The sequence below is a fragment of the Setaria viridis genome, chromosome 6, assembly GCF_005286985.2.
Source record: "Setaria viridis chromosome 6, Setaria_viridis_v4.0, whole genome shotgun sequence".
Classification (NCBI taxonomy): domain Eukaryota; kingdom Viridiplantae; phylum Streptophyta; class Magnoliopsida; order Poales; family Poaceae; genus Setaria; species Setaria viridis.
Genome location: NC_048268.2, coordinates 5,318,657 through 5,345,666, shown reverse-complemented (window position 1 = coordinate 5,345,666; position 27,010 = coordinate 5,318,657). Strand labels below are relative to the sequence as shown.

General features: G+C 45.6%; 8 protein-coding genes across 8 annotated transcripts; 6 read left to right on the top strand and 2 right to left on the bottom strand.

The window, feature by feature from the left end:
- The first annotated feature begins 1,386 nt into the window (after nt 1-1,386).
- LOC117859672 (uncharacterized) lies at nt 1,387-4,092 on the top strand. The gene is made up of 6 exons (XM_034742837.2): nt 1,387-1,597; nt 1,715-1,741; nt 1,846-1,908; nt 3,467-3,545; nt 3,649-3,694; nt 3,797-4,092. The coding sequence occupies exons 1-6, from the start codon at nt 1,556-1,558 to the stop codon at nt 3,804-3,806; spliced, it is 267 nt and encodes an 88-aa protein (XP_034598728.1). The 5' UTR covers nt 1,387-1,555; the 3' UTR covers nt 3,807-4,092.
- An 83-nt stretch (nt 4,093-4,175) lies between these two features.
- On the bottom strand, nt 4,176-4,994 carry LOC140223153 (uncharacterized). The gene has a single exon (XM_072294686.1). The coding sequence runs from the start codon at nt 4,992-4,994 to the stop codon at nt 4,323-4,325; it is 672 nt and encodes a 223-aa protein (XP_072150787.1). The 3' UTR covers nt 4,176-4,322.
- A 246-nt stretch (nt 4,995-5,240) lies between these two features.
- On the top strand, nt 5,241-7,985 carry LOC117859671 (uncharacterized protein At1g01500). Its single transcript, XM_034742836.2, has 2 exons — nt 5,241-5,765; nt 7,390-7,985. The coding sequence occupies exons 1-2, from the start codon at nt 5,241-5,243 to the stop codon at nt 7,612-7,614; spliced, it is 750 nt and encodes a 249-aa protein (XP_034598727.1). The 3' UTR covers nt 7,615-7,985.
- A 425-nt stretch (nt 7,986-8,410) lies between these two features.
- On the top strand, nt 8,411-12,602 carry LOC140223152 (uncharacterized). Its single transcript, XM_072294684.1, has 9 exons — nt 8,411-8,617; nt 8,730-9,006; nt 9,098-9,199; nt 9,270-9,352; nt 9,481-9,597; nt 10,320-10,422; nt 10,505-11,192; nt 11,301-11,485; nt 11,586-12,602. The coding sequence occupies exons 1-9, from the start codon at nt 8,502-8,504 to the stop codon at nt 11,676-11,678; spliced, it is 1,764 nt and encodes a 587-aa protein (XP_072150785.1). The 5' UTR covers nt 8,411-8,501; the 3' UTR covers nt 11,679-12,602.
- A 350-nt stretch (nt 12,603-12,952) lies between these two features.
- On the top strand, nt 12,953-17,425 carry LOC117861672 (monodehydroascorbate reductase 5, chlorplastic). The gene is made up of 17 exons (XM_072294685.1): nt 12,953-13,160; nt 13,257-13,452; nt 13,604-13,703; nt 13,917-13,994; nt 14,253-14,324; nt 14,415-14,533; nt 14,758-14,842; nt 14,966-15,055; nt 15,154-15,255; nt 15,339-15,428; nt 15,799-15,879; nt 16,241-16,312; nt 16,388-16,482; nt 16,559-16,647; nt 16,749-16,811; nt 16,903-16,946; nt 17,086-17,425. Exons 1-17 carry the CDS (start codon nt 13,151-13,153, stop codon nt 17,215-17,217), a joined length of 1,518 nt encoding a protein of 505 aa, XP_072150786.1. The 5' UTR covers nt 12,953-13,150; the 3' UTR covers nt 17,218-17,425.
- Nucleotides 17,426-18,040: 615 nt separating this feature from the next.
- LOC117861671 (aquaporin NIP3-3) lies at nt 18,041-18,933 on the top strand. The gene has a single exon (XM_034745240.2). The coding sequence runs from the start codon at nt 18,041-18,043 to the stop codon at nt 18,893-18,895; it is 855 nt and encodes a 284-aa protein (XP_034601131.1). The 3' UTR covers nt 18,896-18,933.
- A 472-nt stretch (nt 18,934-19,405) lies between these two features.
- LOC117862145 (aquaporin NIP3-2) lies at nt 19,406-21,192 on the bottom strand. The gene is made up of 4 exons (XM_034745662.2): nt 20,875-21,192; nt 20,017-20,445; nt 19,854-19,915; nt 19,406-19,746 (listed from the first exon to the last, which is right to left on the bottom strand). Exons 1-4 carry the CDS (start codon nt 21,097-21,099, stop codon nt 19,602-19,604), a joined length of 861 nt encoding a protein of 286 aa, XP_034601553.2. The 5' UTR covers nt 21,100-21,192; the 3' UTR covers nt 19,406-19,601.
- A 3,601-nt stretch (nt 21,193-24,793) lies between these two features.
- On the top strand, nt 24,794-26,574 carry LOC117861395 (aquaporin NIP3-2). The gene is made up of 5 exons (XM_034744944.2): nt 24,794-25,320; nt 25,414-25,833; nt 25,925-25,986; nt 26,098-26,255; nt 26,346-26,574. The coding sequence occupies exons 1-4, from the start codon at nt 25,060-25,062 to the stop codon at nt 26,243-26,245; spliced, it is 891 nt and encodes a 296-aa protein (XP_034600835.1). The 5' UTR covers nt 24,794-25,059; the 3' UTR covers nt 26,246-26,255; nt 26,346-26,574.
- The last annotated feature ends 436 nt before the right edge of the window (nt 26,575-27,010 follow it).

Here is a 27,010-nt window from a genome sequence, read left to right as displayed (position 1 = left end):
TACCTCTCATTTATTGCTTGTCTCCCCCCTCCTGCGCACCTTTAATAAGGGTAGATATGTCTTTTTACAGCTCATTAAATACCTTTTAGCAAGAGTATCCAAACAGCTTTTGCTAAAATTTAGCAAGAGGAACCAAACACGCCCTTAGCTAAATAAGATACTGTAGCAACATTGTTCAAGTGATATGTTTCTTTCTCTAACCCCGTAATTCACTGGAGCCAGTGAAGCTATCTAGTTTTATGGCTTCCTCAGCTCTGATTCTTGAGCCCCTAGGAGCCTTTACTACTTTGTCCTCCAGCTTAAAATGTAAGCATCGATCCAACATTACACTTTGATTGTTAGTATCTTATATATTATAATGTATATAATCATAACATTGACATCATATGAAAAGTGTTGTCAAATGCAAATCTAATGATATCAAATTTCTATGACATAATGTATAAAGTCTTGGACTCGGCATTGGTCCAAGATTATCATTTGAATCTTGGGTTGTGTGACATTTTGAGATGGAGGGAGTATGGGCCTTCACCTAAACTTACCTCAAATTTACAAACATTCCTATACAAGTTCGAAAACAAGGGAATAGCACTTAATCTGATTTCAAACACGAGTTGTTTAGGAGTTAGGACAAGGATATGGTCTCCAATATGGTAACGAGGACTCGAGGAGTGTGAACTTTGGAACCTAGTAGGGATGAAAATGAACGGGAACAAGCGGGAAAACCCCTCTCCTGTTTTCGATCCCACATTTTATTACCGAAAACGGGATCGGATCTAGAATACACGGTAACGGGAGTGGTAGCGGGAGGAACGGGCCTACGAAAATGGGCGGGAACCGGTTACTTAAGCGGAAACTCATACTTTGGTACACATGCACATGACGTTGTTGGTTTTTGTTGCTGGCTAGTTGTCAACCACGTTTTGCTACCTCTAAGAACTCTTAGACTAAAATATATGGCTAGCGTAGCCTCTTAGCCCTAAGTTGTTTATTGAGGTATTAAGTTAGAACTAGGTACGTACGAATGCTTATTAAATTTATTCTGAATTTATCAAATATGGGTTCATCCCGGTTAAAAACGGGCGGGATAGACCTCTCCCGCTTCCCATCCCGTTACCCAAGTTGTCTGTAGATACGGAAACAGGCGCGTCAAATGTTCCCTAAACCTCGCGATCATTCAGTTAGGTGTAACGAGGAAGGCCCATGTTTCGAAAAGAAACTCAAATTCAGCCCATCGTTTTCCGTATCCGGAGCCCATCTCTACAGGCCCTTCCGGTTTCCAGCCTGTCGAGGCCCACCGGCACAGCCCAAATCAGGCACGCCACCAACACCGTTCGATCCAGCGACCGAATCTTAAGGCACGCCTCCCTGCCCCTCCCCGCCGCCATCGCGTCGACGAGGAGAGAGACAAAACCCTCCTCCCTTCCTCGCCGCCTCCCCCCGCTCGCAGTCGCAGGTCTAGCTAGGGTTTGGTCTCCCCGCCCCGCCGCGCGCGCTCCTCACCTCCAGAAGCTGCCAGACGCTCGAAGGAGGAGCTCCCGCCGCCGCATCAGCCATGGCGTCCACAAAGGTCCAGCGTATCATGACCCAGCCCATCGTAAGCCCGCCCCCTCTGCTCCTGTTTGCTCTTCTGGTGTCTCGCCGTTCCTAATGGTTTTGCTTTCTCTTGCCTGTGGATGGCTGGTGGATCCCTCGTTGGCGTGCGCGGCGGTAGAACCTCATCTTCCGGTTCCTCCAGAGCGTAAGTGGATTGGGAATATTCGCTTTTGTTTCCGACCGTATTTGTGTTTGGGGTGTTCCACGAATTCAAGTTGATTCGATTTGTGAAATTCCTTATTATTGCAGAAAGCGCGCATCCAGATCTGGCTGTTCGAGCAGAAGGACCTCCGGATTGAGGGTCGCATCATTGTGAGTTCCTTGACTTGCCCCTTGCGTTCGCAATTCCAAAATTAGGCACCAATGGCCCTCTGCTCACATAGATATGTGGTAGCGGTAGCATAATTGCGTCGATGATTATGGATTATATTCAGTAGTTGTAGCAGGGAGAGTCGTTCATGTGGCCCTTAAGTAATGCAAATAGAACGATTAGCTATTTGCTTTTATCATAATGAAGTTAGCATACAGCAATTGGCAGTGCTTTTAAAATTCATTCAAGTACCCTTAAGTCAAATTTTGCTCTTCCATTGCCATATGCTCATGTAGCAACGTTCTCTAGCATCTAAGCATGATGCAGACCCTTGAAGGTCCTCAACTCTGGACCTACTTGGACGGAAATGGTTAAGTTAATGGTTGGTTTCAACTTTCAACTAAGATTTCTTGTCCGTACTACTAGGTAGTTTTAATAAGTGACTTATGTCAGGAATTTGTTGAAAAAAACATGGAACGGCAACTTCGGTTTGTATAAATGTTAAGTTAATGAGTAACTGAGTATACTTTTGTTTTGATTTGTGTGTTTTGACTCATGTGACTGGAAATAAAGGATGGGTGATGACTGATTAGTGAAAATAACAAATCACTTATGTACTTGGTTAATATCTTGGGGTTCGCAGAGAAACATTTGCATGGGTGATGGGCCCCCTTATGTAGCATGCCTATATGCTTAAATGATGTAATATACTCCCTCTGTCCCAAAATAAGTGTTCCTTTAGAAAATTTTGGACAAATTATTAGTTGTGAGAAGTGACCATGCTGCCCCTAATTACTCATATTAGTTATGGTTGAAAGTTGTGCAGTCTGTTTGGTTTCTGGATCCTAAATAAATGCACGTGCATTGGAATTAGAGAAAAAACATCATTTGATAATTTCGTTGGCTCTATGCACTGCTTTAATTAGATGAGTCTCACTAGAAGCTAAACAAACACTTTTTGTGGGACAAAATTTGAAGGCTAAACGAACAGTTATTTTGAGACGGAGGGAGTACTTGTTAACTTATGCTGTCAAGAGTTTTTTTCCAATCGCATAACCTTTCCATTCTAAATACAAATTTTCTTTCTTATTGTTCTGCTGTGTCACAAATTTTCTTTCTTAATATTTACTCTGCCGTGTTGCTCTGATCTGATGTATTTGTGTTTTGGTTAATCATTGCTAACTCGGATTTGTTTTGTCACCTGTGATGTTTTAACAACTAATCTGTAAAAAATGCTGGATTCATTTAAAAAACATGGGCCAGTTCTTGGTTGAGGCATAATGTTTTCACCTCATGTTTGTATATTTTTCCCAATGAATTATTGACTGGTAAAGGCTATGTGGATGTATAATTCAGTAGCTGGCCCATACTGTATCTTGCGTTGTTATGTTTTTCTTTGTATATCAGTCAGGGAAGACATTTACTCCCTTGTACCATCCTGTTGGATCACTTAACCCACTATACAATTTATTTCACTTAACCCTCGAACTATTACTGCTGTTTGTGTGCATTTCTACTTAGTAGTGTGATGTTCTTATGCTGGTTTTTGTACACATGCAGGGCTTTGATGAGTACATGAACTTGGTCCTTGATGATGCTGAGGAAATCAATGTTAAGAAGAACATTAGGAAATCATTGGGTCAGCAACATTTCAATCCTGAAATGATTTTCTTTCTATTACATGAACACATGCCATTATTTCATTGTTATACTCTTATATGTTTGGCTTTAAACGATTGCAGGTAGGATACTCCTGAAAGGTGACAACATAACTTTGATGATGAACACGTAAGTGAGCAAAACCAACATTTGTATTGTGCTCAGAATATTTCGTGATTTACGGTGACAACTGACAAGCCTTCTAAAACATGCCGTTTACAATTTTTGTAGTGGCAAGTGAAGGGGGTAGATGTTTGGCGCCTAGTATCCTTGAGACATTTGTACTCCATCGAGGCTGAAATGTAGCATGTCATTGTGCGTGAGACATTGTACCCTTCTATCCAGACTGAAAATGTAGCTTGTCATTATGGAAGTGAGATAGTTGTCCTTGTTGACTACCTGGGGTTAACTCTGTGAGCTACTGCTAGATGTGATAATGAGCTGCTCACTTGTGGTCTGAATATCAGCATGACTTGTGTGTGCTTTGTTGACATCTTTTCTGGTTCTCATCGTCAGGTTTACCTAAATTTCATCGTCTCAGGTCTCAGCTTTATGTGCAAGATTGGCTTTGCAAGTTTATCTTTAGAAAATTATGCTGGAAATGAACAGGTGGTTTCAATTGGCTGTTCATTTGCATTTTTTGAAAGTGTCAGGCGATCATGTTCATCAGGATTCATCGAATATCAAAGTGCAAGCTTGTAACATTACAAATCATGGGGACGAATTTGGGATTGGTTTTTGAGATTTACATAGGACATCACAGGAAGAACCACTTGCTCTTGGTCTTGTTCTTGGCCATCTCCTTCTTCCTCGCCATCTCCAGCTGCAGCCTCTCGTCGTCATCGTCGTCGTCCACGCTGCTCTTCTCATCCTCCTCTTCCTCCGCCTCGGCGCGCTTCGCCTTGTCGCCGGCGCCGGCGCCCGCCGTAGCGACGTCGAGCCGCGCGGCGTCCATCGCCCACCGCATCACCTTGTCCACCTCGTCCTCCTCATCCTCCGACGACTCCCCTCCCAGATCCTCCAGCCTCACCCTCGCCTCCTTCTCCGGCCCCGCCCCACCCTTCAGCGCCGCGAACCGCGCCGCGAGTTCGTCCATCCCGCTAGCAGCAGCAGTAGCCGCTCCAGCCCCGGCCGGCTTCGGCGTCGGCGCCGCCGCGCGGGACTTGAGCGCGTCGAAGCGGCGGGCGAGGTCGTCCTCCAGTGGATCGGGCGCCGTGGCGTCGTCGAGCGGAACGGTCGGCGCGGAGGCGGAGGCGGATGAGGTGGAGGAGACGAGGTGGGAGTTGGCCTGGAGCTTAAGCAGCACGGCGTCCTGCGCCGCCCGGAGCAGCGCCTCCACCTCCGCCTCCTCGCCGCCGGGCCCCGCCGCCTTCCGGCCGCCGCCGCCGCTGCTCATCGTGGTGGATTGGATTCCGTTTGCTGCTCTCATCGCTCTCACCGAATCATTTCCCTTTGCGCTTTAAGGCTAATCGCCTCATTAGTCGGCCCAATTACGGCCCATAGAATCCCAGCCCAAGCCCACTAATTAATCAACCTTTTCCAAACAATTAGTATTAATTAATCAACCAACTTTTTAGTGATCGCTTCTTCCACCCGACTCCACCTCCACCAAATGTCCAAATCGCCTTCCATGGCTGCGCAACCCTAACGCCTCCCCCGCCACCTCGCCGCGCGGATGGACCACGCGCCGCCGGCACCGGCGCCGGCGCCGGACCCCGGAAGCTGCCTCGAGGTCCGCCTATTCTACGTGCGCCTCTCGCCGCACGGCGGGGCGGCCCCACCCCCGCGCCTCGCGCTCGAGCTCCGCCCCGCGGGCGGCGAGGGCCCCGCCCCCGCCATCCCCCTCCCGCTACGGCTCGACCGCCACGACGCCGCCTCCGGGGAGGCCACCTACGTCTCCACCGCGGCCGCGAGGCTGGCCCCGCCCGCCGCGGCGTTCGAGGTCGCCGACCACCGCGGGGCCGCGCTCCTCCGGGGATCCCTCCGGCGGCGCCCCGACGCCGCCAAGGCCGATTCTCCTCCGGCCTGGGAAATCGACTGCGTCCCCGCCGCTGGGGCGGCCGCCTCGGCCTCGGCCTTCGAGGTATATGTCGCTGGGTGCTGCGCCGGCGAGCCCGCGGTGCTCACGGGCGCCCTGCGGCTCGCCACGCCTGAGGAAGCTGCAGGCGGATTGGTTCGCCGCCGGCCTGGGGCATTGGCGGTGAGTTTTGCTCAAATCTCAAGATCATTAGTTGCTTGATTTTACTGTGTGATATGGTTTTAAAGGGAAATAGCTTTGTTATGAAAACAAACATATACTTAGCAACAAAGTGCCCGGCTAACATTGTAATTTGCATAGCTATTGAATGCTGTTGTTTGCTTGCATTTACTATAGACGGCGAGTGATGACAAGCAATGACTTCGCTGTCACCAAGAAGTTCCAAATCTTGTAGGTTGCCACTGTGTACCTGTCTCTATAGATTAGTGTAAAGTGAATATATTGGTGCCACAGAAATGGATAAACCTTTTATTCATGTCCTGGTATAATTGTACTACTCATGTAGTAGGCTTCTGATTGTGATTGCTTTGTTCACGCATTGAGTTTGTGATGCGGCTGGCAGGTCACATTGTTATCAATTGTACTACCACTGAGGTAGGAACATTTTTCTTTGTGTGTAATCATGTAAACGGAACACTGTGATTTGGATGCCATTGTTACTTTCTGTGATTGATGGATTGGTGGGCTGGTGGGTATTAGTGTCTTCATCCTCAGTATTGCCCTGATATGTTTGTTTGTTGGATTTTTTTTTAACTGAAGGGTAATGCACCTCCAGCCTAAATGTAGTACATATTTTACAAGTGTTGAAATCTATTATTTTCAAGCTTGTTTGTAATACTATTGCAAAAGAAAAGGTAGTAGAGTTCATACTCCGGAAAAGAACATTACTTGTGCATTGCTTTCAATTTCAATATAAATCTCATATGTATCTAGTTAGATCACACCACACAAAATGGATTGACTTGCTAGAAACATTGTAGCGCATCTGCTTTATCATTAATTCCTGCATTGGCTTGTTTTGCTCAGATGTTCAGGTGTGGTGAACTTGGGTTTCAGCAGAAATTTACTATCTATCATGCACTATTCCATGTCATGCTTTAGACTTGTCAACCTTAAAAATCTATTTCAAGTGACATATATGATATAAGTTGGCCTTAAAAATTATACTCTGGTGGCTGCTGGCATGTGGCGGGCTGGCTGCTATAGCTACCCTCTAAAAGCTTCAGTATGTGTATGCTTTGCTGAGTCCAAAATTATATCAATTAGGGTTGCCTTAGCGTTAAAAGTATCAATAAGTACTGCCTATACCCTTTTCACTATTGCTGTATAAGGGGATACGGCAGTTGTAGATTCAGTGCCTAGGGAGTACCAATAGTTTTTATCTAGTTTCTTGTTGTCTCTTCAGGAACCCGATCTACCATTTCCCTTCCCAATTCCCATTTACCAATAGGAACACCCTCTGCAGTGGTATAAGGGAATGGATAAACCTAATTAGATGTTAAACATAGGCATTATGCGTTACTGATGTTTGGTTCTTCTTTCTATGCATTACAATTTTGCACATAAGGTGAGAAGGCTGGAAAAAAAATATGACTAAATTAAACTTGTATGACTCTTTCTGTCCTGAATATTTCCCCAATATTTTTGGTTCATTATTGTGCCTCTGCCTTCAGCTAAAACAACATGCTTGGCAAAACTAAGCTCTTTTTTTTTACCAATTGACATTGTCAGTTTGTGACAATATATCCCTCAAATTTCTGTTCATCAATATGAACTGCTATGGCAGGCTGCAGGCGATGAAGGCGACAATGATATGAATACTAGCAGCATGCAATACCCTGAAGGTTGGTACTCCGAAGACGACGATGGGCAGCTCTCATGGTTCAACGCTGGCGTTCGAGTCGGTGTGGGGATCGGGCTGGGAGTCTGTGTTGGTGTTGGCATAGGTGTCGGGCTGCTCATGCGCTCCTACCAAGCAACGACCAGAAACTTGAAGCGGCGGTTCTTCTGACAGTGTCGCAAATGATACCATTACCTCCGATGACCCGCATACTTACGCCCAATTTGTTTTCCAGAGAGAAAACCGATGTATAGTTCGTTCATGTGTTCTGTGTAGGAAGAGGTGTTGTGTTTCTGTGGTTGTGATGTGTGAAGTCTTGGAACCGTGGACATCGCTATTCGCTCCCACTGCCGTGTGTACAAACTGTGAAGGCGCTCGTTGGACTTGTGAAGAAAATGGGTTGGGTTTCAACTCTGAGCACAGGGCAGCTGCACGAGTTGCGACTTGAAGCACTGTTGGCTGCTGAGAATTTGTTAAATTCCTCCATGTACATATGAAGAAATGTTGATTTTAATCAAAACTTGTTGAAGGCAGTTTTTCCATTTTTTTCCTCTTTTCCTGAAAGGCTCAGATTAAATTTCTATTCTCTCGCATTTTAAAACATTTGCTGGTTTTCCCCCATGCGAAAACGCTCGTTGGAGAGCCAAATTTCCAGGAAAAATGGATGGCAACTGGCAATGGGCCTGTTTGTGGAAATAAGGATGGGCGGAGAAATCTCCACCGATTTGCCCATATTTCTTTGAAGCAAAATTTCAATTTTCGACGAAATTCGTTCATTCAAAGCACCGGGAGTTCCACCGGCGGCTGGGTCAAAATTTTGGACTAGTTAGCATTTCTGAAAATACAATGTAGCAATAAAACGAAATGGGAAAACGAAGAAGAGAGAGAAATGAAAAAAGAAAAAAGAATCTGTCCCGCCGCCACGAAATCACCTCTGCATTTTGAAACGGCGCGAAATGAGAGCGGGAAGGCCTTCTTTTTCCCTCCCCCCAAAAAACCAACCACAAGAGGGAGGGGGCCAGCCGCGCTCCCCGTCGGATGCCGCCGCCGCCACCGCCATGACCGCCGCCGCCGCATGGCCGGTCTGCACCATCTGCTACGAGGACCTGCGCCCGCTCTCCGACCAGCACCTTCACTGCCTCCCCGCCTGCGGCCACGTCTTCCACGCCCTCTGGTCCGTCCCCTCTCCTCTGCTCTCCTCTGCTCTCCTCTCCCTCCTCCGTTCCATTTCGATCCAGCAATGGCTGGCTTGACCCGGGTCTCCTCTCGATCCCTGACGCGCGCAGCCTGGAGCAATGGCTGGAGTACTGCCCGGGCGGCAAGAAGAAGCGCACCTGCCCCGTCTGCAAGCAGCCCTGCGGCGCCGCGCACCCGCCGACCCGCCTCTACTTCCAGTCCACCGGCGCGTGCCCGACCCAGGCCGGCCCCGCCTCGGAGGATTCCCCCGGGGGACCCGACCCGGAGGCGCTCGCCGCCGAGCTCGCCCGCCTGGAACAGAAGGCGGCGTCCCTCGGCAGGGTCGTCGAGGAGCAGCGCGACGGCATCAAGAACCTCAACGCCGAGGCGAGCGCCGCTGATGTCTTTTCTCCAGATCTGTGTCCTCGGTTGTGTTTCGTGTGGGTTGCTGATGGGTTCTCGCTGGTTTTTGGGTCAGGTTGCCAGGTGGATGGCGAAGGTGGCCACCGCGGAGGCGATGCAGGAAGCCGCGAGGAAGGAGAAAGAGTGTGTCCAGATGCTGCTCAATGCGAGAACAGAGGTGATTAATTCATCTGCTGGCGAGATCCGATGCCCCTGAACTAGTGAATTACAGTCTCACTTTGATGCAGGAGTTATCGAGGAAGACATCGGAGTGTGGCAGATTGCAGGAGAAGAGCCTTGCTTTAGCCAAAGAGCTTGCGGCACTGAAGCTGTATGTTTTCTGTACCTGAAAAATGCAATTATTTGTGTCAAAATCTGCCTTGCTGTCGCTTTTTGCATATTGAAAATTGCTTTGTTTTGACGTCGAAAATTGCTTTGTTTTGATGTCTTGTTTGTTAGGTCGTCGGACATGAACCTTCAGGAGGAGGAGATCCTTAAATTGGCATCACTTGGTAACCATGGGAACCTAGAGAATGCTGTTGATGTGTTAAAGAGATCGCTTGCTATTCGGAACAAGTATACTTATCTTCTTGATTCCTTATCTGGAAACAGTTTGTTCATGTTTAGTTGACCAGTGAGCATCAGGGACCTGAAACATGGGAAACATTCCATTACTACACTAGTTATGGTAGGCCCAACTAGTATTCGGATCATATACAGCAATTCGATCTATCAATGCACCATAGATTTTATCTGTCAATGTCTAGCTGTACGCTCTTTACTTTTCCCCCCTCAGCTGTTGTGTTGTATATTGCCAACTGTAGCCAGCATTTTGTGGAAGCGTGAGGTTATCAACCTAAATAATAGTAGTTTTGACAGTCAAACTGGAGTTGTATTGTTCTGGAGTGCCTGTCCAGAGTTCTGGTTTCAAATAGTTCAATTGACCAATCATATCACTAAATATCACTTACCAGAATCTAAACAGCAGATGGTAATATGCCAGTTCTCCACCCACTCCAAAAAATTGCAGTTCTGGATTAAATTTCATAGTCATTGAGAACGGACCAACCATATTATTATTAAATCACTGTAGGAACAAATTCCGTTGCTTGTGGATGAATGACATTATTTCCGACATGAAATAGTTTCTCTTGTTGTTAGAACGCTGATGGTTTCACCGTGCAAGATGTTGCTAGAAAAAGACGTAAAAGCTGTACTGTTGAATATTAGCCTTCCATTTTTCTTTTGGCCACTATTTGCTTGTTTGGAGCACTTTCAGTAATTGTTCTTCCTTTTAGGAGCTACAAAGAATTGATGATCCAATGCAATGTTCTTGGAAGATCAGAGTCTCGCATGCAGCAGAAGGTTGAGAAGGCCAAAGAGCTTGTAAAAAAGTTAAAGGTGAGCTCAGCCTCATATATAAAATTAATGCTTTTAATATACATAATTCTTGTGAATGACCTTTATGAGTGAACAAGAACAGGCAAGGGTACAGGAACTTGAGAAGGAATTAGAAGAAAAAGAAAATGATCTGTTAAGGGACTTGAGGTCTTCAAAGAAATTGAAAGCAGACCAGACAAAATCAGGGAATATCACAGCTAATGATGGTTTCCCTTGTCCAAGTGCTGGATACAGAAATCAAACAACAAAGCTTGATCAAGAGATGCAGGATCCATGCAGTGACAAGCCTGACTCAAACCGGTTAAAACCTGAAGCTAAGAGTGATCTGAATTCTAATGGCAACCTGGACAGCAAGAATTCAGATGTGATAGAACTAGATGCCGATGATTCTGCTTTTGGAGATGAACACAAGACACAATTTTCTGCAAAACCATTTGGGACTGATGATAGCACCTTGGATTCCCACAACAAATCTAGTCTTTGTCAAAATGATAACAGACAGTCCATGACATTTGAATGCACAACCTCGCATGTAGCAAAAGAATCATCCTTCCTCAAACACAGAGAAGCAACCGGAAAATCAACCTCTCTGGAGAACCTTAGGGCTAAACTTCATATTCCTCAGGAGAGTCTGTTTGAGAGAAGCACTAAAGTGACGACTTCAACATGGGAGAAAGAAACACTAACAATTGATGGCATCTCCAAACAAGCAACAAGGTTGACTTCTGGCACTGGACCTCAGCAGATTCACAACTTTAATTCTCTCTCTGGTGAGTCCTTGTGTTTTTCTATTAAATAAACTTATTTATGGATCCATTCCTACCTGATCCTGCGTACTTCGTGTACTTACAAAGCAACTTTGCTTCATCTACTATCAGATGATTTTCAAACACCTGGAATCTCTGGTATGGATGGAGCAAGAAAAAGCATTGGCAAATGGTGCAAGAGCTCAACAGCTCCTGGATATGCATCTGCAAACTTGAACAGAGGCAGTCTGATTGCTGTGGGACCGGATGGACGTGGAGGGAAGGTCAAAATTCTGAGGGACCCTGGCCGATTCCAAGTCAGTTTAGCAAGTTCTTTTCATGTCTGTCAGACAGCAAAAGCAATTCAATCTCTTATAATTAATCGTTCCTCTGCATTTTTTCTTTTGGTCTCTGCAGGATAGCAAGTCTCAAGCACTGTGGCCAAAGGCGCAGAAGGTTGGAAGCAAAGGTGGCCAATCTCAGATAGATCACTTCTTTGGCAAGCGATGATCCTACTGGATATTGCCTGTGATGATGTCATCAGATCATGTGAAGTCATCTGTTGCCATCCATCTGTGCTCAGGTTTCACTACAGTTGCCTGAATAACCGAATCCAACTTTTTCAATGGTAAGGTATTGGGCCTAAACAGTTTTCAGAAAAAGGTATTGGGCCTAAACAGTTTTCGAGAAAAGGTATTGGGCCTAAGGTTACAGAACTGCACACAATGTTTCCCACGCCAGAAATCTGAATTTGTACTGATCTTAGGTGTACCATGCGGGCATGTACTGCTTACCTCATTTACAAAATGTATCAGTGTATTTTCATGCTTGAGCTGATGTAGATTAAATGCATAGAGCTTCATCTCTGGTTCAGCCTCAACTCTGGTCTAGTTTCATTTCATCACATGACAGCTGGAATGAGTGAAAGGGAAAGACACTGTTGGGTACTGAAGGTTAGAAGAAGAGTTTGATCTTTGATGGTAGGTACTAGAAGGTGGGTGTGGACTTGGGATCTCTGGAGAAGCTACACAGCAACTGTCCAGAGTCCAGTCAGGATGGCACCTTCTAGTTTATTTTATGGTACCCAGTGTTGAGCTTCTGGAGCCACTGAAAAGGATGTTTAGTGGACAGCTACACCAGCTGCTGTCGTTTTCTTCAGAGGTAGGCAACATAACAAATCCTCTTCTCAAAGTTGCTCACTGGGATAGCAGTATAGCACATTAGCACCTGCTTGCTGGTTACACAAAATTGCATTGAGCCGGTGGCTTCAAAACCTTGTAGCCTTGTGAGATGGAATGCTATTTGTACAATTTTATTCTTGTTCCTTAAGAGAGTCAGTTGTGCCGTTGCTTCCAAATTGTAATGGAACATATTGCACCAAAGTCTCTAAACTAATGATAACCGTTCGAATGCCAGTGCTTACGATTTGATCCATTTCTTTTCTTCTACTTTCTCCGTTTCAAAATGTAGATCGTTTTAGCTTTTCTGATACATAGATTTTGTTATGCATTTAGATATAACCCTATATTTATGTGCATAACAAAGTTTATGTAACTAGAAAATACAAAACGACCTACAGAGGAGTAATACGTGATGCACGGCTCTTCTGCATATTTTCCAATTTTTTATCAATTCCATTTCCAAAAATATTTAGTCCATTACAAATAGAACCTCGACATTACTTTAAATAGATAGAGGCATGGGTGAGAAGTTCTACTTTCTAAGAGGACAAAAATGAAAAAGGAGAAGAAATTACAAGTACACAGGCAGCCTCCTTCCCTCTTCTTCCCCACTCCGCCGCCGCCGTGGTTTGCCTTCCCGTCCCTTGGCCTCCCGCAGCGGCCAAGCGTCCTTCCGCTCCCTCCAAATCGCAGCGAAACCCCTCGCGTTTAAACTATTCCCTAATCCACCCCTCGTCTCCTCCAACTCGCCTGACGACGCCGCCTCCTCTATAAGGGCGCCGCCGTGGAGAGAGAGCAGCGATGACTTCAGGTTCTCCGCATCCGCCCCCCCGCTACTTCCTCTAATTGCAGTTAGGCCCCCCTGACACTCTTCGTCTTCGGTCCCCTTTCTTGGAGGTGGCCGCAGCTCTCCGGCGGAAGGCGGCGGAGATGGCTTCCGCGGCGGCGGCGGCGGCGCAGTGCTTCAGCTCCTACTCCTCCTCCCCGGCCGCGTGGGCTCTGCGGCAGCGCGGCGGCAGTGGCGCCCGGGTGCTTCAGCGCTCTCTCCGCCGGAGCTTCTGCGTCTCCGCGGCGGCCGGCGGATTCGACAACCAGAACCGCGAGTGGGTGCCCCTGTTCCTCTCGAATCCACTCTGTGTTGTTCTTGTGTTGCGCAAAGCTTGCGCTTTGGGTCCGAAACCGTGAAGCGAGCGAGCTGTGCACAGCAAATGGGAATGCTTATGAGTCGGCTGATGATGGATCGCCGGACTGCAGGTATGTGATCGTCGGCGGAGGGAACGCCGCGGGGTACGCCGCCAGGACGTTCGTCGAGCACGGCATGGCTGATGGCCGCCTCTGCATCGTCTCCAAGGAGGTATGGCTGTTTGGCTGATCTGTTTCAGTAGGTGCAATTTGCTATGTTCGTTGCACAAATGGTTTTGAGTTGATTTGTTCACGGTATTGTTGGTTCCTCGATGCTGCCACGCAATTTACTGCCAAATACCCTTGCCATTTGGATTTGCCAAGTACCCTTACCAATTTGTAAGGCTGTCTGCTGATCTCTGACAGTTTAAGTGCTTTCATGCAGCCAGTTCCACCATATGAGCGGCCAGCCTTGACCAAAGGCTATCTGTTTCCTCCGGAGAAGAAGCCGGCACGCCTTCCGGTATGTACCTACCAAATTTGCAATGACAAGCAGCAGTAAATCATTATAGGCAAATTTGGATCACCCATTGAATTGGTCAGTTTTAATTAATTGTAGCATTGCACATTCTTTGTAAGGTGGGCAGAAAATGAGTTGTGTTGCACAAGACTTCCACAATGTTTAATGAAGTGTTCAATTTGCTGATAGTACAAAGCATGCTTAACCGTTAACTACAGCTGCACAAGTAAGCCCAATGTCTTATTCTTTTTCTTGTGGCAGGGTTTTCACACATGTGTTGGATCTGGTGGACAGCGACAGACTGCTGAATGGTACAAGGAGAATGGTATAGAGGTAGTGATGATGTTAACATTTTCTTTATCTGCTGTTTTTGAAAAAGATGCTGCGACACTTTATCTGAAGCTATTTGTCCTTTTATGAAAGGTGTTGTATGAGGATCCAGTTGTAGCATTTGATGGCAAAACACAAACCTTAAAAACTTCATCAGGAAAAATTCTGAAGTACGGTTCACTTATTATTTCTACTGGCTGTGAAGCTTCAAGGTATATGAATGATGTTCTTGTAAATGTTTGGAAAGCCAGATTTCTTATATTCTTTTCTTGATGCCCAGCTTATTATTTTTTCTACTCCTAAGATGTCAGATGTACTTATATGCTAATCCAGTGACATATCCCATTGGTTGTGCGCATGAATTGGTGTGCAAACTTTGTTTTTTCCACTGATTATGATTTGTTTCTTCTAATACCAAAATCCTTTTATTTTCCAGATTACCTGAGAAAATTGGAGGGAAATTACCTGGAGTTCACTACATACGTGATGTTGCTGATGCTGATTCTCTAGTATCCTCATTGGTACGTTCAGTAGATTAAATACTTATCATCATTCCTCATCCACCATCTCATTTGACAGTGACAATGATAAACGACGACTTCTTTAATCTCACTCTTTGATATTTACTGGTGATCTTTTTTTAGGGAAGTGCAAAAAAGGTTCTTATCATTGGCGGGGGCTATATTGGCATGGAGGTAGCTGCAGCTGCTTGTGGCTGGAATCTTGACACAACCGTAAGGGCCTACCTTTCTCTGTTTGATACAGTGAAGCTTGTACATCTCTCTTTATGCTGAAACATGCCACTTCTCTTATTATTATGGTACATGCATAGATTGTATTCCCAGAGGACCATGTTATGCCAAGATTATTTACACCTTCCCTTGCTAAGAAGTATGAGGATCTGTATCAGCAAAATGGTGTCAAATTCATAAAGGTGATTGTTGCATCAAGTATTCAAGTTCATTTGTTAGTATTGTTTCAATCAATTTGAGTGTGAACATATTTATTGGTGACCAGGGAGCTCTAATCGACAAACTTGAAGCTGGCTCTGATGGAAGGGTGTCATCTGCTGTACTTAAGGATGGATCTGTAGTTGAAGCTGATACAGTTACGCTCTTTATTTCCTTCTAATGGTTTCATGCTGCAGTGTTGTACAGTCGAAACTATTACTTTTGCTACCAGATAAATTTCAATATCATATTCATCTTTTTGACCCAACTCACTGTTACCAAACAGGGAGAACCAAAGTTCTTTGACACTAAATTTTTACCAATATATAATCATTCCTGCCACTCAATTTGATAGGGATATCGACTCTATACAAAGAGTAGTTGATAGATCCACTCATTACCTTGGTTTGGCATATATTAGTCTGCACTGCATTTCATTGAACATAAAGCCTGTAAAGTAAAAAAGAAAACAAAAAACATTTTAACGTTATAATTTTTGTTATTTTAACAAGATCTTGTTACTGCAGGTTATTGTTGGTATAGGAGCAAAACCAGTTGTGGGGCCCTTTGAAGCTGTTGGAGTCAACCCTAAAGTTGGTGGAATAGAGGTTTGTTTCCATGCCAAAGTTTATGTAATTCTTACTGCTCTGTGTCGTGGTAGTTGCTCAAAATTTCTGTGGAGCTATTTTTTTTCCTACCTGAGATACTGCTGGGATTAATTTAGATTAGCACAAACACAGATAGAGCACCTCAATTTGGATCACTTTTTCAACATTGTACCCTTATCATTTTATCAATTTTAGCTGTCCCATTGTCGTTGTGTTCCTTCTTTCTATCTAGTTGGATGTGTGCTGATGCATTGTATGGTAGATGTTAATCAAGTTAGCTACTTGCTCAGATGTTTGGCATTCTGTAAATCAACTGTCATGTATTCTTGATTAATAGAGCTAATTGAGTATGTTTTTGTAGGTTGATTCCTTGTTCAGAACTAGTGTACCTGGCATCTTTGGTATTGGAGATGTAGCAGCTTTTCCCCTGAAGGTTCGTTTGCAGTTTTTCATCTTTTTAGGCAAAGCTGGAATCCAGCATATGATGTTTCGCTCAAATTCTTTGCAGATGTACAATAGAATTGCTAGAGTGGAGCATGTGGATCATGCTCGGAAATCTGCACACCACTGTGTTGAAACGCTCCTAACATCCCAGACAAAAGCGTAAGTTAATGGCTATCAAGTGTGCTCCATTACTTTAGCTCCCAGTGCATCTTTTGATTCACCATGTTGGATGCAGGTATGATTACCTTCCATATTTCTACTCAAGAGTGTTTGAGTATGAAGGAAGTTCCAGGAAAGTTTGGTGGCAGTTTTATGGTGATAATGGTACAATTACTATGATAACCATTTTCCACCTCACAGTATCGGTCCCTGTTTTTGGGCCCGAATAATCATAATATTAACACTGTCCTTTGTGCTCCAAACAGTTGGTGAAACAGTTGAAGTAGGGAACTTCGATCCGAAGATTGCTACTTTCTGGATTGACTCTGGTAATCTGTTCTTTGGAATATGTTTGGTTCATCTCAGTTCCATTTCAACATAGCACGGTGGCTTGACCCTTCTGCCTTCTCATAAATGCAGATAGTCGACTGAAGGGTGTTTTCCTTGAGAGTGGAACCTCAGAGGTAAATATATTGGCATCCACCTTTGACATGAACAATAGATTTCTAACCTAGGACAGTTCTGTTTCTGTTGAACCTAGGACCAAGTTATAGCCATTTAAGTAAGCCTGGATTCATGATGTACTTTTCTGTAATCTTTCAGGAATTCTCGCTTCTTCCACAGCTCGCTAGATCTCAGCCTATTGTTGACAAATCTAAGCTCCAGTCTGCAACTTCTGTCGAAGATGCATTAGAGATTGCAAGAAGCTCTCTTCAGTCTGGGGCTTCAGTTTAGTTCTCGGCGTCTAGGAACCTCTTGACCTTGCATATTTTGAATCGTCGAGACCACACGAACAATAATAATTCCATAGCATTCGTGGGAACGGGAGTGTGATATTCTTAATGTACCTGTGATCTCCATTTCAATCTTGAAATAAACTCGGTCACCTTTTGAGTGGTTGATGAGGATGATAGAATGGAACCTTTATGCCACTTCTCTTTAATCTTCTGGTCTCTCGTGTGCTTACTACTTAATCGTGTTATAGTCAATCGAGAAAAAATGCCTATTCATTGATCTTTGGAAGTTTAAGTGAGGACACCTCTTGTGCCCACAGAGCATAGGCTACATTCTTGTCGTCTTGGTATTTCAGCACTTGTCTAGCCGAAAATTCCTGGGAATATGCACAAGAATTTTCTTGGCCTCGTCACACCTGACGGAGAACTCAGTAGCCCGAGGCCAAATGACAAGCAGAACAATCAGTGACTGAGCAATGGTCTCTTGTTCATTAGCTCCTGATAGCCCATTTCACTCCAGCTCTCATCACATATTCCTCGTCATATTCTCTTAACACACACAGTAGCTCCTATGCAAACAAACTAAATAGTACTCTTCGATTTTTGACTCGCCATGCCGCGTATCCTCCTATATATATGAGAACTTGTTGCAAAATACTCGAACATAAGCGCGCGCAATTGTGCATAGATCACTAGGAATTATGTTCTAAGATCATCAAGAAAAATTGTACGCATAGGTGGAAATAAAGGACATTATTAGCATGTTAGAGAGATCTATCTAGAACTTAGAACAGGTTAACCAAGAAATGGCTGATCACACCACGATGAGTAGTGAAGATCAGAGGCCGGTGGCGATCAGCGTGTGCTCGACGCCGAGCGACGACAGGAGCCTCGCCGGCGCCGGCGCCGTGGCCTCCACGCCGAGATCGTCCAAGCTGGTGCCTCTCGATTCACTGCAGAAACTGATGCTCAAGTCGCCGCTGGCTCCAGTCCAAGACGAGCCAGCACCGGTGCCGCTGGTGAAGAAGGTGGCGGCGGAGTTCATCGGCACGTTCATCCTCATGTTCACGGTGGTGTCGGCCATCGTTGCCGACGCGCACCAGCACGGCGGCGGCGGCGGCGGCGCGGGGGGCGTCCTCGGCATCGCGGCGGCGGCGGGGCTCGCGGTGGTGGCGGTGGTGCTCGCCGTCGTGGACGTGTCGGGGTCCCACCTGAACCCGGCCGTGAGCATCGCCATGGCCGCGTTCGGGCACCTCCCGCGCGCCCACGTGGCGCCCTACGCCGCCGCGCAGACGCTGGGGTCCGCCGCCGCCACGTTCCTGGCGAAGGGGATGTACCGCCCCGCCGACCCCGGCGTGATGGCGACGGTGCCCCGCAGCGGCGCCGTTGCCGAGGCGTTCTTCGTCGAGCTGGCGCTCACGTTCGTGCTCGTGTTCGTCATCGCCGCCGTCGCCACCGACCCGGCGTCGAGCAAGGAGGCCGTCGCCGTCTCGATCGCGGCGGCGATCACGATGAACGCCCTCGTCGGAGCGTCGTGGACGGGGCCGTCGATGAACCCGGCGAGGACGATCGGGGCGGCGGTGGCGACGGGGAAGTACAAGGACATCTGGGTCTACCTGGTGGCGCCGCCGCTGGGCGCCATCGCGGGAGCCGGCACCTACACACTCATCAAGCCCTGATCGATCCATCGATCTGATGCACCGTACGTGCCATGCATCGTGCCATCCAACAACCAGGTCAATGTTGAAGCAGCCTCTAGCACTGGCACAAAGCAATCTAGAAGTTTAATCTCTTTATGTTAGCCAGGAACGATGAGTTTTAAGCGTGTGGATTATGAGAACGGCAGAGTGCAAGGACCTCGCGGACCTGAAGATACTGGAGATAAGCCAAGTGAAGCAATAATAGCTGGAATGGTGGATGATCAAGTGCACATCATGGACCATTTGAAACGCATGAATTTCACACAAAACTATACTGGCTGGTGTCCATTCTTGCGTTTGTCACAACAAACAAACTTTTGCCATACATAGGAATTAGAGAAGTTTCAACGGAGAAATTGAACAGGGTCTGAACAATTGTCCCTGATTCCATCCTGGCTTTAGGAAAAGCTACTACTTCATTATTGTTTGTAATGACAAAACATAAGTGTAGTTCTTCCATTGCTTTGTGCATAATACGTAGGACTCGTATCATCAACAATTGCGCATTATATTCCTTCGTGCATAACATAAACATAACCAAATCTCATTAACGTTTGTTAACCGAGTGATTTAATGTCAACGCATCAAATTCTACAAGGTCCGTTCGATCGATCTGATCTAGAGTTCTAGACACAACTTCGCCTAAAACAAGCTAATATGCAGCCATTCATTCCTGCCTGCACAATCACTCGAGTGCAATGTAAGCTCCAGTTCCGGCGATGGCGCCGAGGGGAGGAGCTACCATGTAGACCCAGATCTTGGTGTACGTCCCGGCGGCGATCGCCGGCCCCAGCGTCCTCGCCGGGTTCATCGACGCCCCCGTCGACTCCCTGCTCCATCACCAAAATTCTATCAGAGCATATACGCATATATATATTTAACCTCAATTGTTTATGTTACTCGATCAGAAACTGAATTGACAAAGTACTCCACGTACCCGGAGATGAGCGCGCTCATCATCACTGCCGCCCCAGCTCCCACTGCAATCAGCTCCTTCACCTGCACAGATTTTACAGAGCATGTTAAATTTGCAAGAATGAAGAAAATTACTGAATGAAAACAACAATAATGCATGCATTTCAAAGACGGCCGGCTTATACCGCTTTCGGATCGGTGGAGAGGGCGGTGATGACGAAGAGGAGGACGAAGGTGGTGAAGAACTCCAAGACGAGAGCCTCCCCGGCGCCGACCGCCGGCACGGTGGCGACGGTGGCGCCGAGGTTCGCCGGATTGTTGTAGACCGCCTTGGCGGCGAACGAGGCGGTCGTGGAGCCGAGGAGCTGGGCGGCCACGTAAGGCAGGAGGTGGGCCCTGGGGAGGTAGCCGAACGCGGCCATGGCGACGCTGACCGCCGGGTTCAGGTGGGCGCCGGAGACGTGGACGAGCGACGCCACGATCACCAGCACGGCGGACCCCGCCACCGCGGCCACGCCCAGCAGGCCCAGCGCGCCGCCGTGCTCCTCGTTCATGATGAGCGCCGAGAGCAGGATGAAGATGAGGAGGAATGTGCCCAGGAACTCTGCCACCACCTGGAACATTGACAGTACAAAAAGTGTTGAAATTATTTTTAATTATTGCAGAGCTTTTAACAAGAAAATGGAGAAGCAATAATAGACTTTGCTTATGATTTTCCCTTAAGACCGGGGAACTATTATTGCTATTTTGGTGATCAGCTCTCAAGCTGAATTTGCTAATAAGAACTTAAGTGCATTCGTGCGGTTGCGGTCGCAGATGCCGGAATAATTCCATTTTCTAAAAAATATTTTATACACAACTTTTTATTATTTTGTAAGAGTTTCAGTTAAGTCCCATCTTCTTGGAAATTTGATTAGATTTGATACATTACCTTTGATTCTTACCACTTTGGCCCCATGTTTCACAAGTGTGACTTATGAAAATGTAAGCCAGAAACAAATTAAATGAAGCAGGAAGAAAGCCTCAGTAGTGTCTTTGCATACCTTCTTGACAAGAGCAAGTGCCGCCCTCTTCTCGGAAATAGGAGCTGGATGAGAAGCCTCATTTTGCACCCATTGAGGCAGGGTTTTGTTGGAAGGAGACTTTGAGAAGATAGGGGACGTCTGCGGGACGATGATTGCGATCTTGTCATCGCTCATGTTCTCCATGGAAGCTGCCCCAGGAATGCTCAGTGTGAGGTCCATGGAGATACTCCTCATATGCTCCATTGATTTCTCGAGCTAGAATCAGAGATGTGTTCCTGTGACAAATCTGATCTATAGGCTATAGCCGTCTAACTTCAATTGGAGCAAGTGATGCTTGTGGTGTTCTTGTACCTTGAGGAGAATGTCAGTGCAGTGAAGGGCTGTAACCTGTATATATAGAGAGCGGTTGAGATTTATCAGGCCACTGGCATGGCTGGATTTTGGCGGGCACGGCATGGATGTGAGGTACCTGTTCAAACAGATTTTAAAAGTTTAGCTCCCAAATCATCGGTGATGATTGAATGATTGCTCGATGACAGTGTGTGAGATAGTGAAAAACCCCATCCTTGTTGATTTCACTGTCCAATGCGACAACAGATTATTCTACTACTTCTGTTCCTGTCACCTAGTTAGCCCCCATTTTACTTGTTCAAACTCAGTGTGCATCCATGCGTACCAGACGCCTTGGTCACAGCTCATGAGCACAATGGAAGCCTCTTGATAGATCCTATGATCACCATGCTCATAAGCTGGTGCCTTGGATACTTACTGATAGTTTTGGCACGTACATGTTTGTCAAGTAGGTCAAAGTGCTTATGACATCCAACACGCCGGTCAGGATGTAGCTAGATGGAGGATGATGCTTAGATTCCTTTTCCAAGCACTGTCTTTTTCACTTTTGTGATTACCGTTGAAGGGGTCAATGCTCGTGCCTCTGTCTGAACAAGTTACAAATGTCGTTCAAGGGAACAAGCTAGAAGTGGTAGATTTTGGCCAAGGGAAACTGAGAACAAAACCATGACAAATTCGAGGAGTGACTGCAGAAGGAATGTAGAGAAATTAGTGTTGGAACACTCGTAATGTACTATTTCAACATTTAAACTATTCTCGCTCAACTTTTCTATACACGGTTTCAACGTTTCAAGATAAAATGTTGAACTAGTTTATTATAATTTTTTGAACTAAATTTGAATAATCGTGGAATCCTGTTTTTTGAAGTGTTTACTATATCAATCCGCAATTCTGCATACGTAGTCAGTTGTATATAGGTAGTACAAGGCTGCGCTAGCTGTCCGCGTCAGCATGGCTGCATGTACAGGTTTCCACGCCCTGGCATACTCGATCGGCGACACAGCGAGCAGCAGCAGATGGGCCATTAGTTCGTGACATGAAACCAAATGTTTGGCACCATTAATGGTCAGATTTCCTGGACCCTCTTCTCTTCCCGTCTTCCCCATGCCGTCGTGTTCAGCCCATCCTCTTTCACTGGCGGCCCCCTCCTGTTGGTAGAGTAGTTTACGGCTGTACTGTGCTTTCACGTAGCTATCTTTGATGCTTTTTCCGTGTGTGCGTGCGCTTGGTAGGCACGCGATGTAACAAAACGTTATTTCTCTTCTTAATATAAAGATACGCAACTCTTCTGCGAATTTAGAAAAAGATGCAGGGCGGCAACACTGGCAGTTACCTCGCGGCCACCACCACCTCAATGATGAGAGTACTCCCTGCTTTTGACATAGCTAGCAGAACTGGAACCGGAGCCACCGCAATGTGTTCTGCATTTTAATCAAATCAAGCATCTTGTTCTCACTTAACACTAGTCTCCTGAGAGGACCTCAAGTCTTTGGCACGACATATGAAACCCTGCATCCTGCAATTCTGCACAAGAACCAAGAAACAGTTAGAAGCGGCATGCACAGATCACGTCGTAACTGCAAAGGTTTCATCACATATACTTCACTATCCCAACCTGCAGTAACAACAAATCAGCAAAAAATAAATGAACGGATTGATTCCAGGCCATGGATTAGCATACGAACCTCAACTAGTCAGCAGGAGGGGCGGAGGAGCTTCTTTAAAACCTTCTTCATGTTAGAGCTTGTTGCTGGAAAAGGAATTTCTTTGTTTTGTATAGTAGAGACCAAGTCGAAGTACTCCCCGCCTTGTCTGCAACGTCTCGGCAGGTCGGGGCAGCCGTCTATGCATAAGTATTCAAGGGCTGGGAGCTTCTGGAGAAGATCCTGTGGAAATTTGTCTATCCTGCAGATCGTGGCAGATCTCCAAGGCAAGGACAATATCGAATTTCTTCGTTTTGGGAATCCAATTTTCTCGAGCTGGGGATCAAATCGGAGACGGGAAGGACCTACTGTCTGTTGGTTTGCTAGCCTGTTGAAATTCGGGTGGTAATTTCAGCACGCATGCCATTCTTCACCCAAATAGCCTTTTCCAGAGGTGTAAAATATTATTTGCATTCCAACGGTTTCCTTGTGCACAGCAATTTACAAATGTAATACTTCTGCAGGTGTAAAAGATTTCAAAGCACCCAAACAGGGCCTTAGGCGGATAAGGTTACATTGAATTAACTTTGGTACAAATCAAAACCATCCCGGTTCGCATGGATGACGGAACCGCACATTCACCGGTTCTTTAAAAGGCGATCGGTTCATCTGGTTTAGCGGTTTGATTGCACAGATGGTCTTTTAAGTGAACCGGACCGTTGTAGTCTCTGGTTCGTGGTTTTTTCGATCCGATCACCAATCCAATCTGGTCTTGTCCTAATGACTATAAGCTCACATAAACATGTTTAGCATACAATTTCGTCAAACTAATAAACCATGTTCACCCTGGCAGCTAATTAAATATCAACGGATGGAATATCAAATTGATAAAAATATTTTGGGAATAAATAAGCTAGTGCTGAAACAAGTTTTATACATATAAATTTGGGAGAAGCATAAACATGGAAAAATGTATTAATGTATACCGGTCGAAAAATTAGTGGAACGATCACAAACAAAATTAGCATAGCATTGGTGGCAAGTCCAGAAATATGCAACCGAACTTGACATCAGACAGTGAGCTGAGAAACAATTTTTATGATAGTACACCTGAGAGGAGTAAGTTTGCTATGATTGGCTTTATTTTGAGATAGATTTGCTTATGGTTACAGATGCTCACACTAAATAAAATTTCCTTATGAGTTGCATGCATTGCTGTCATATTTGGAATTTTGGATGCAATAAATTAGGATAAATAATGGCAACCAGTATGAGAACCTAGTGGATCACCATTGCTATTGACATGATGGTTGCTGCTGCAGCACCATTGCCAACTCTTGTTCTCTTGCATATTCCTCTCGGAGGTCATATGTTTATCTCAAAGGCTGAGTCGGATGCTCAACGGATTGATTATCATTTGACTTACCCTTCCTCTCCATACGCGCTTAGCATGTGGTATTGCTGATACCAACAACTCCAGATTTTGAAGCAACAGAGGTGGAAGGCAGAACAGCGCCCTGGTTTCAAGGAAGGCAGGAATGCCTTAGATCTTTCACAGGAGTAGTTGCTGTCTTCAAACTGCAAGGCTTTAGTAATGGTTTTGTCAGCGTCATCTCTGCTCCTGTTTCCATATGCAGAAGCATCCGGGTAACATCACCACCCAACAGAGCTTTTTTAATGAAATAAAGAATCAGCAATGTTTGCCGATATGAAAACAGCTAAAGAAGAGGTCAACTGAGCTAGGGTCAGAATATTCCGTTCTGAACCAGAGATCAGAGACGATGACAACAAATATAATTGAAAATAAACACAACTGCTAAGAGTTCTCATTTGACAACTGAACTCTACTGCAGAAGGGGGGGCGTTGACATTGTTATTATACTTACATTGCTCTAGCAACTTCTTTTCTCCGCGGCATTCCGTTCCCGCTTTACCAAAACCCATGGATTAGGCACCTCTGCCGCTGCAAGTTTGGAGGCTGTTGGTTTCAGCAACAGAAGCTGCAAGGCACGTTGCCCATAGGAAAATCGCGCAAAAGCAGATGCCTATATATACCCTTATAGTTCACTGCCATGCTCCATATCACACCCAAGCATCAAAAACAGAATTCCTTTGCCCTACAAAGATCAAAAAGGCAGAGTTAAGCATCAACATCCTGTTTCATCCATTACATAGTGAGATTTAGCTGCTTGCCTTTGAGTGGAAGAGCATGGAAGAGCAAAAGCGCGGTATGGGTGTGGCTGCAGTTACAGTCCCTCCTATGCTGGCAAGTGAGAGCAACAAGATTTCCATCATCATTTCCCCAAGGGCTGCAAGCTCCAAGGTCATGCCATTTGAGTTGCTCAATACCGGCAGTGTCAGCTCACATCCACATGCTGATCCTGCCGAATCCTCTGATGCTCATGCAGCTCACTATCACCGATGGAATAAAGGGTTACCCAAGATAAAAGCAGTTCCTCTCATCAAGAAGGTACAATTACAAAACCTTAACAGTTTAACAGATAGTTATCTTTCAGTTTTCTTCAGATGTAACCTTGACCTTAATGTGTTATTGTTGTTGCAGGTGGTTGCGGAGTTCCTTGGCACATTCATACTGATTTTCACCGTGCTTTCCACCATAATCATGAACGAGCAGCATGACGGAGTAGAGAGCCTGCTCGGCATCGCAACATCCGCAGGTTTAGCCGTCACGGTTCTTGTACTGTCCCTCATACACATATCCGGCTGCCACCTGAACCCAGCAGTTAGCATCGCCATGACCGTGTTTGGCCACCTCCCACTTGCTCACCTCCTACCTTACGTGACCGCACAAATTCTGGGCTCCATTGCTGCTTCCTTCAGTGTCAAGGGCATCTATCATCCAGTGAACCCTGGGATCGCCACCATACCAAAGCTTGGCACTACTGAAGCTTTCTTCCTTGAGTTCATCACGACATTCGTGCTTCTGTTCATCATCACCGCTCTCGCCACTGACCCCAATGCAGTAAGTTTCATGCTCCTTTAGATCTTTCAGACTTGTTTCCCTTCCTCCCATCATATAAATAATAAAGTTAATGATCTTCTCATCAATTCAGGTGAAAGAGTTGATAGCAGTGGCAGTTGGGGCAACAATCATGATGAATGCTCTTGTAGCAGGGTATGTCCCGATGTACATATGAAATGGTTCAGAAAAAATTTCATAAGCAGAGTTCTTGTGTACCTGGACCTTAAAAATGATAAATTCTAACTTTGGTAATCATGTGAGCAGGCCATCAACAGGAGCATCGATGAATCCTGCACGCACACTTGGTCCCGCCATTGCCACAGGAAGGTACACCCAGATTTGGATCTACATGGTGGCAACACCTCTGGGTGCTGTAGCTGGAACTGGGGCTTATGTTGCAATTAAACTGTAGTTAGCAACAGGTAAGAACTGCACAGGAATAATGTAAATCTTAAAAAAGAGAAATCCTATTTGTCTGTATAGGTTAATTTAAACACGCCTTTTTTTTGCAGGGAACATTTGTTTGTAGGGTATTTTGGATTTCTGGCACTACCTGAATCACTGAATGTAGATACATCACAATTCTTCTGGCTCCATGGTCAAGTGGCAAGCTGGATTATGACTTTCGACTTCGCAGCAGGGGCTGAAGTGTAGATACATTGCAGAATGTTAATTGCATAGCTTGTACAATCCATTTACTCCTTTAATTTTTTTTAATAAATGTGCATATGTTTAACATCATTCTGCTCTTTGTTGATGTTCACCTGTTCTCCTAATCTCCTTCAAAAATCTGCCTGGGTTCCTCAAAAGGGGGGAAATTGTACGTTAGGCTAGCCGAAGTCCAAATTCAGATGATTTTATCCTATAAAAAACTACTTTGCTAAATTTTACCACATGTTAAGCAGACAAATCAGACTTGTGCTAAAAACCTAGGCGCATCAAACAAGTTGGGATTACCTGCAAAAAGTTTTACTTTTGCAGACAAATCGACAAACAGTTTTACTTTTGAACAACCGACCACTGCTCTGCTCCTCCGAGATTCAGCAAAAGGGTTCTCATGATCATGACAATTGACAACGTGCTGAGGTACTTTTGAGTTTTGTTTTGAGTCCAGTGTACTTAACATTGAATTTGGTTAGTTACTGTATATGCAAACGATAAACGCCGGTGGTAATTG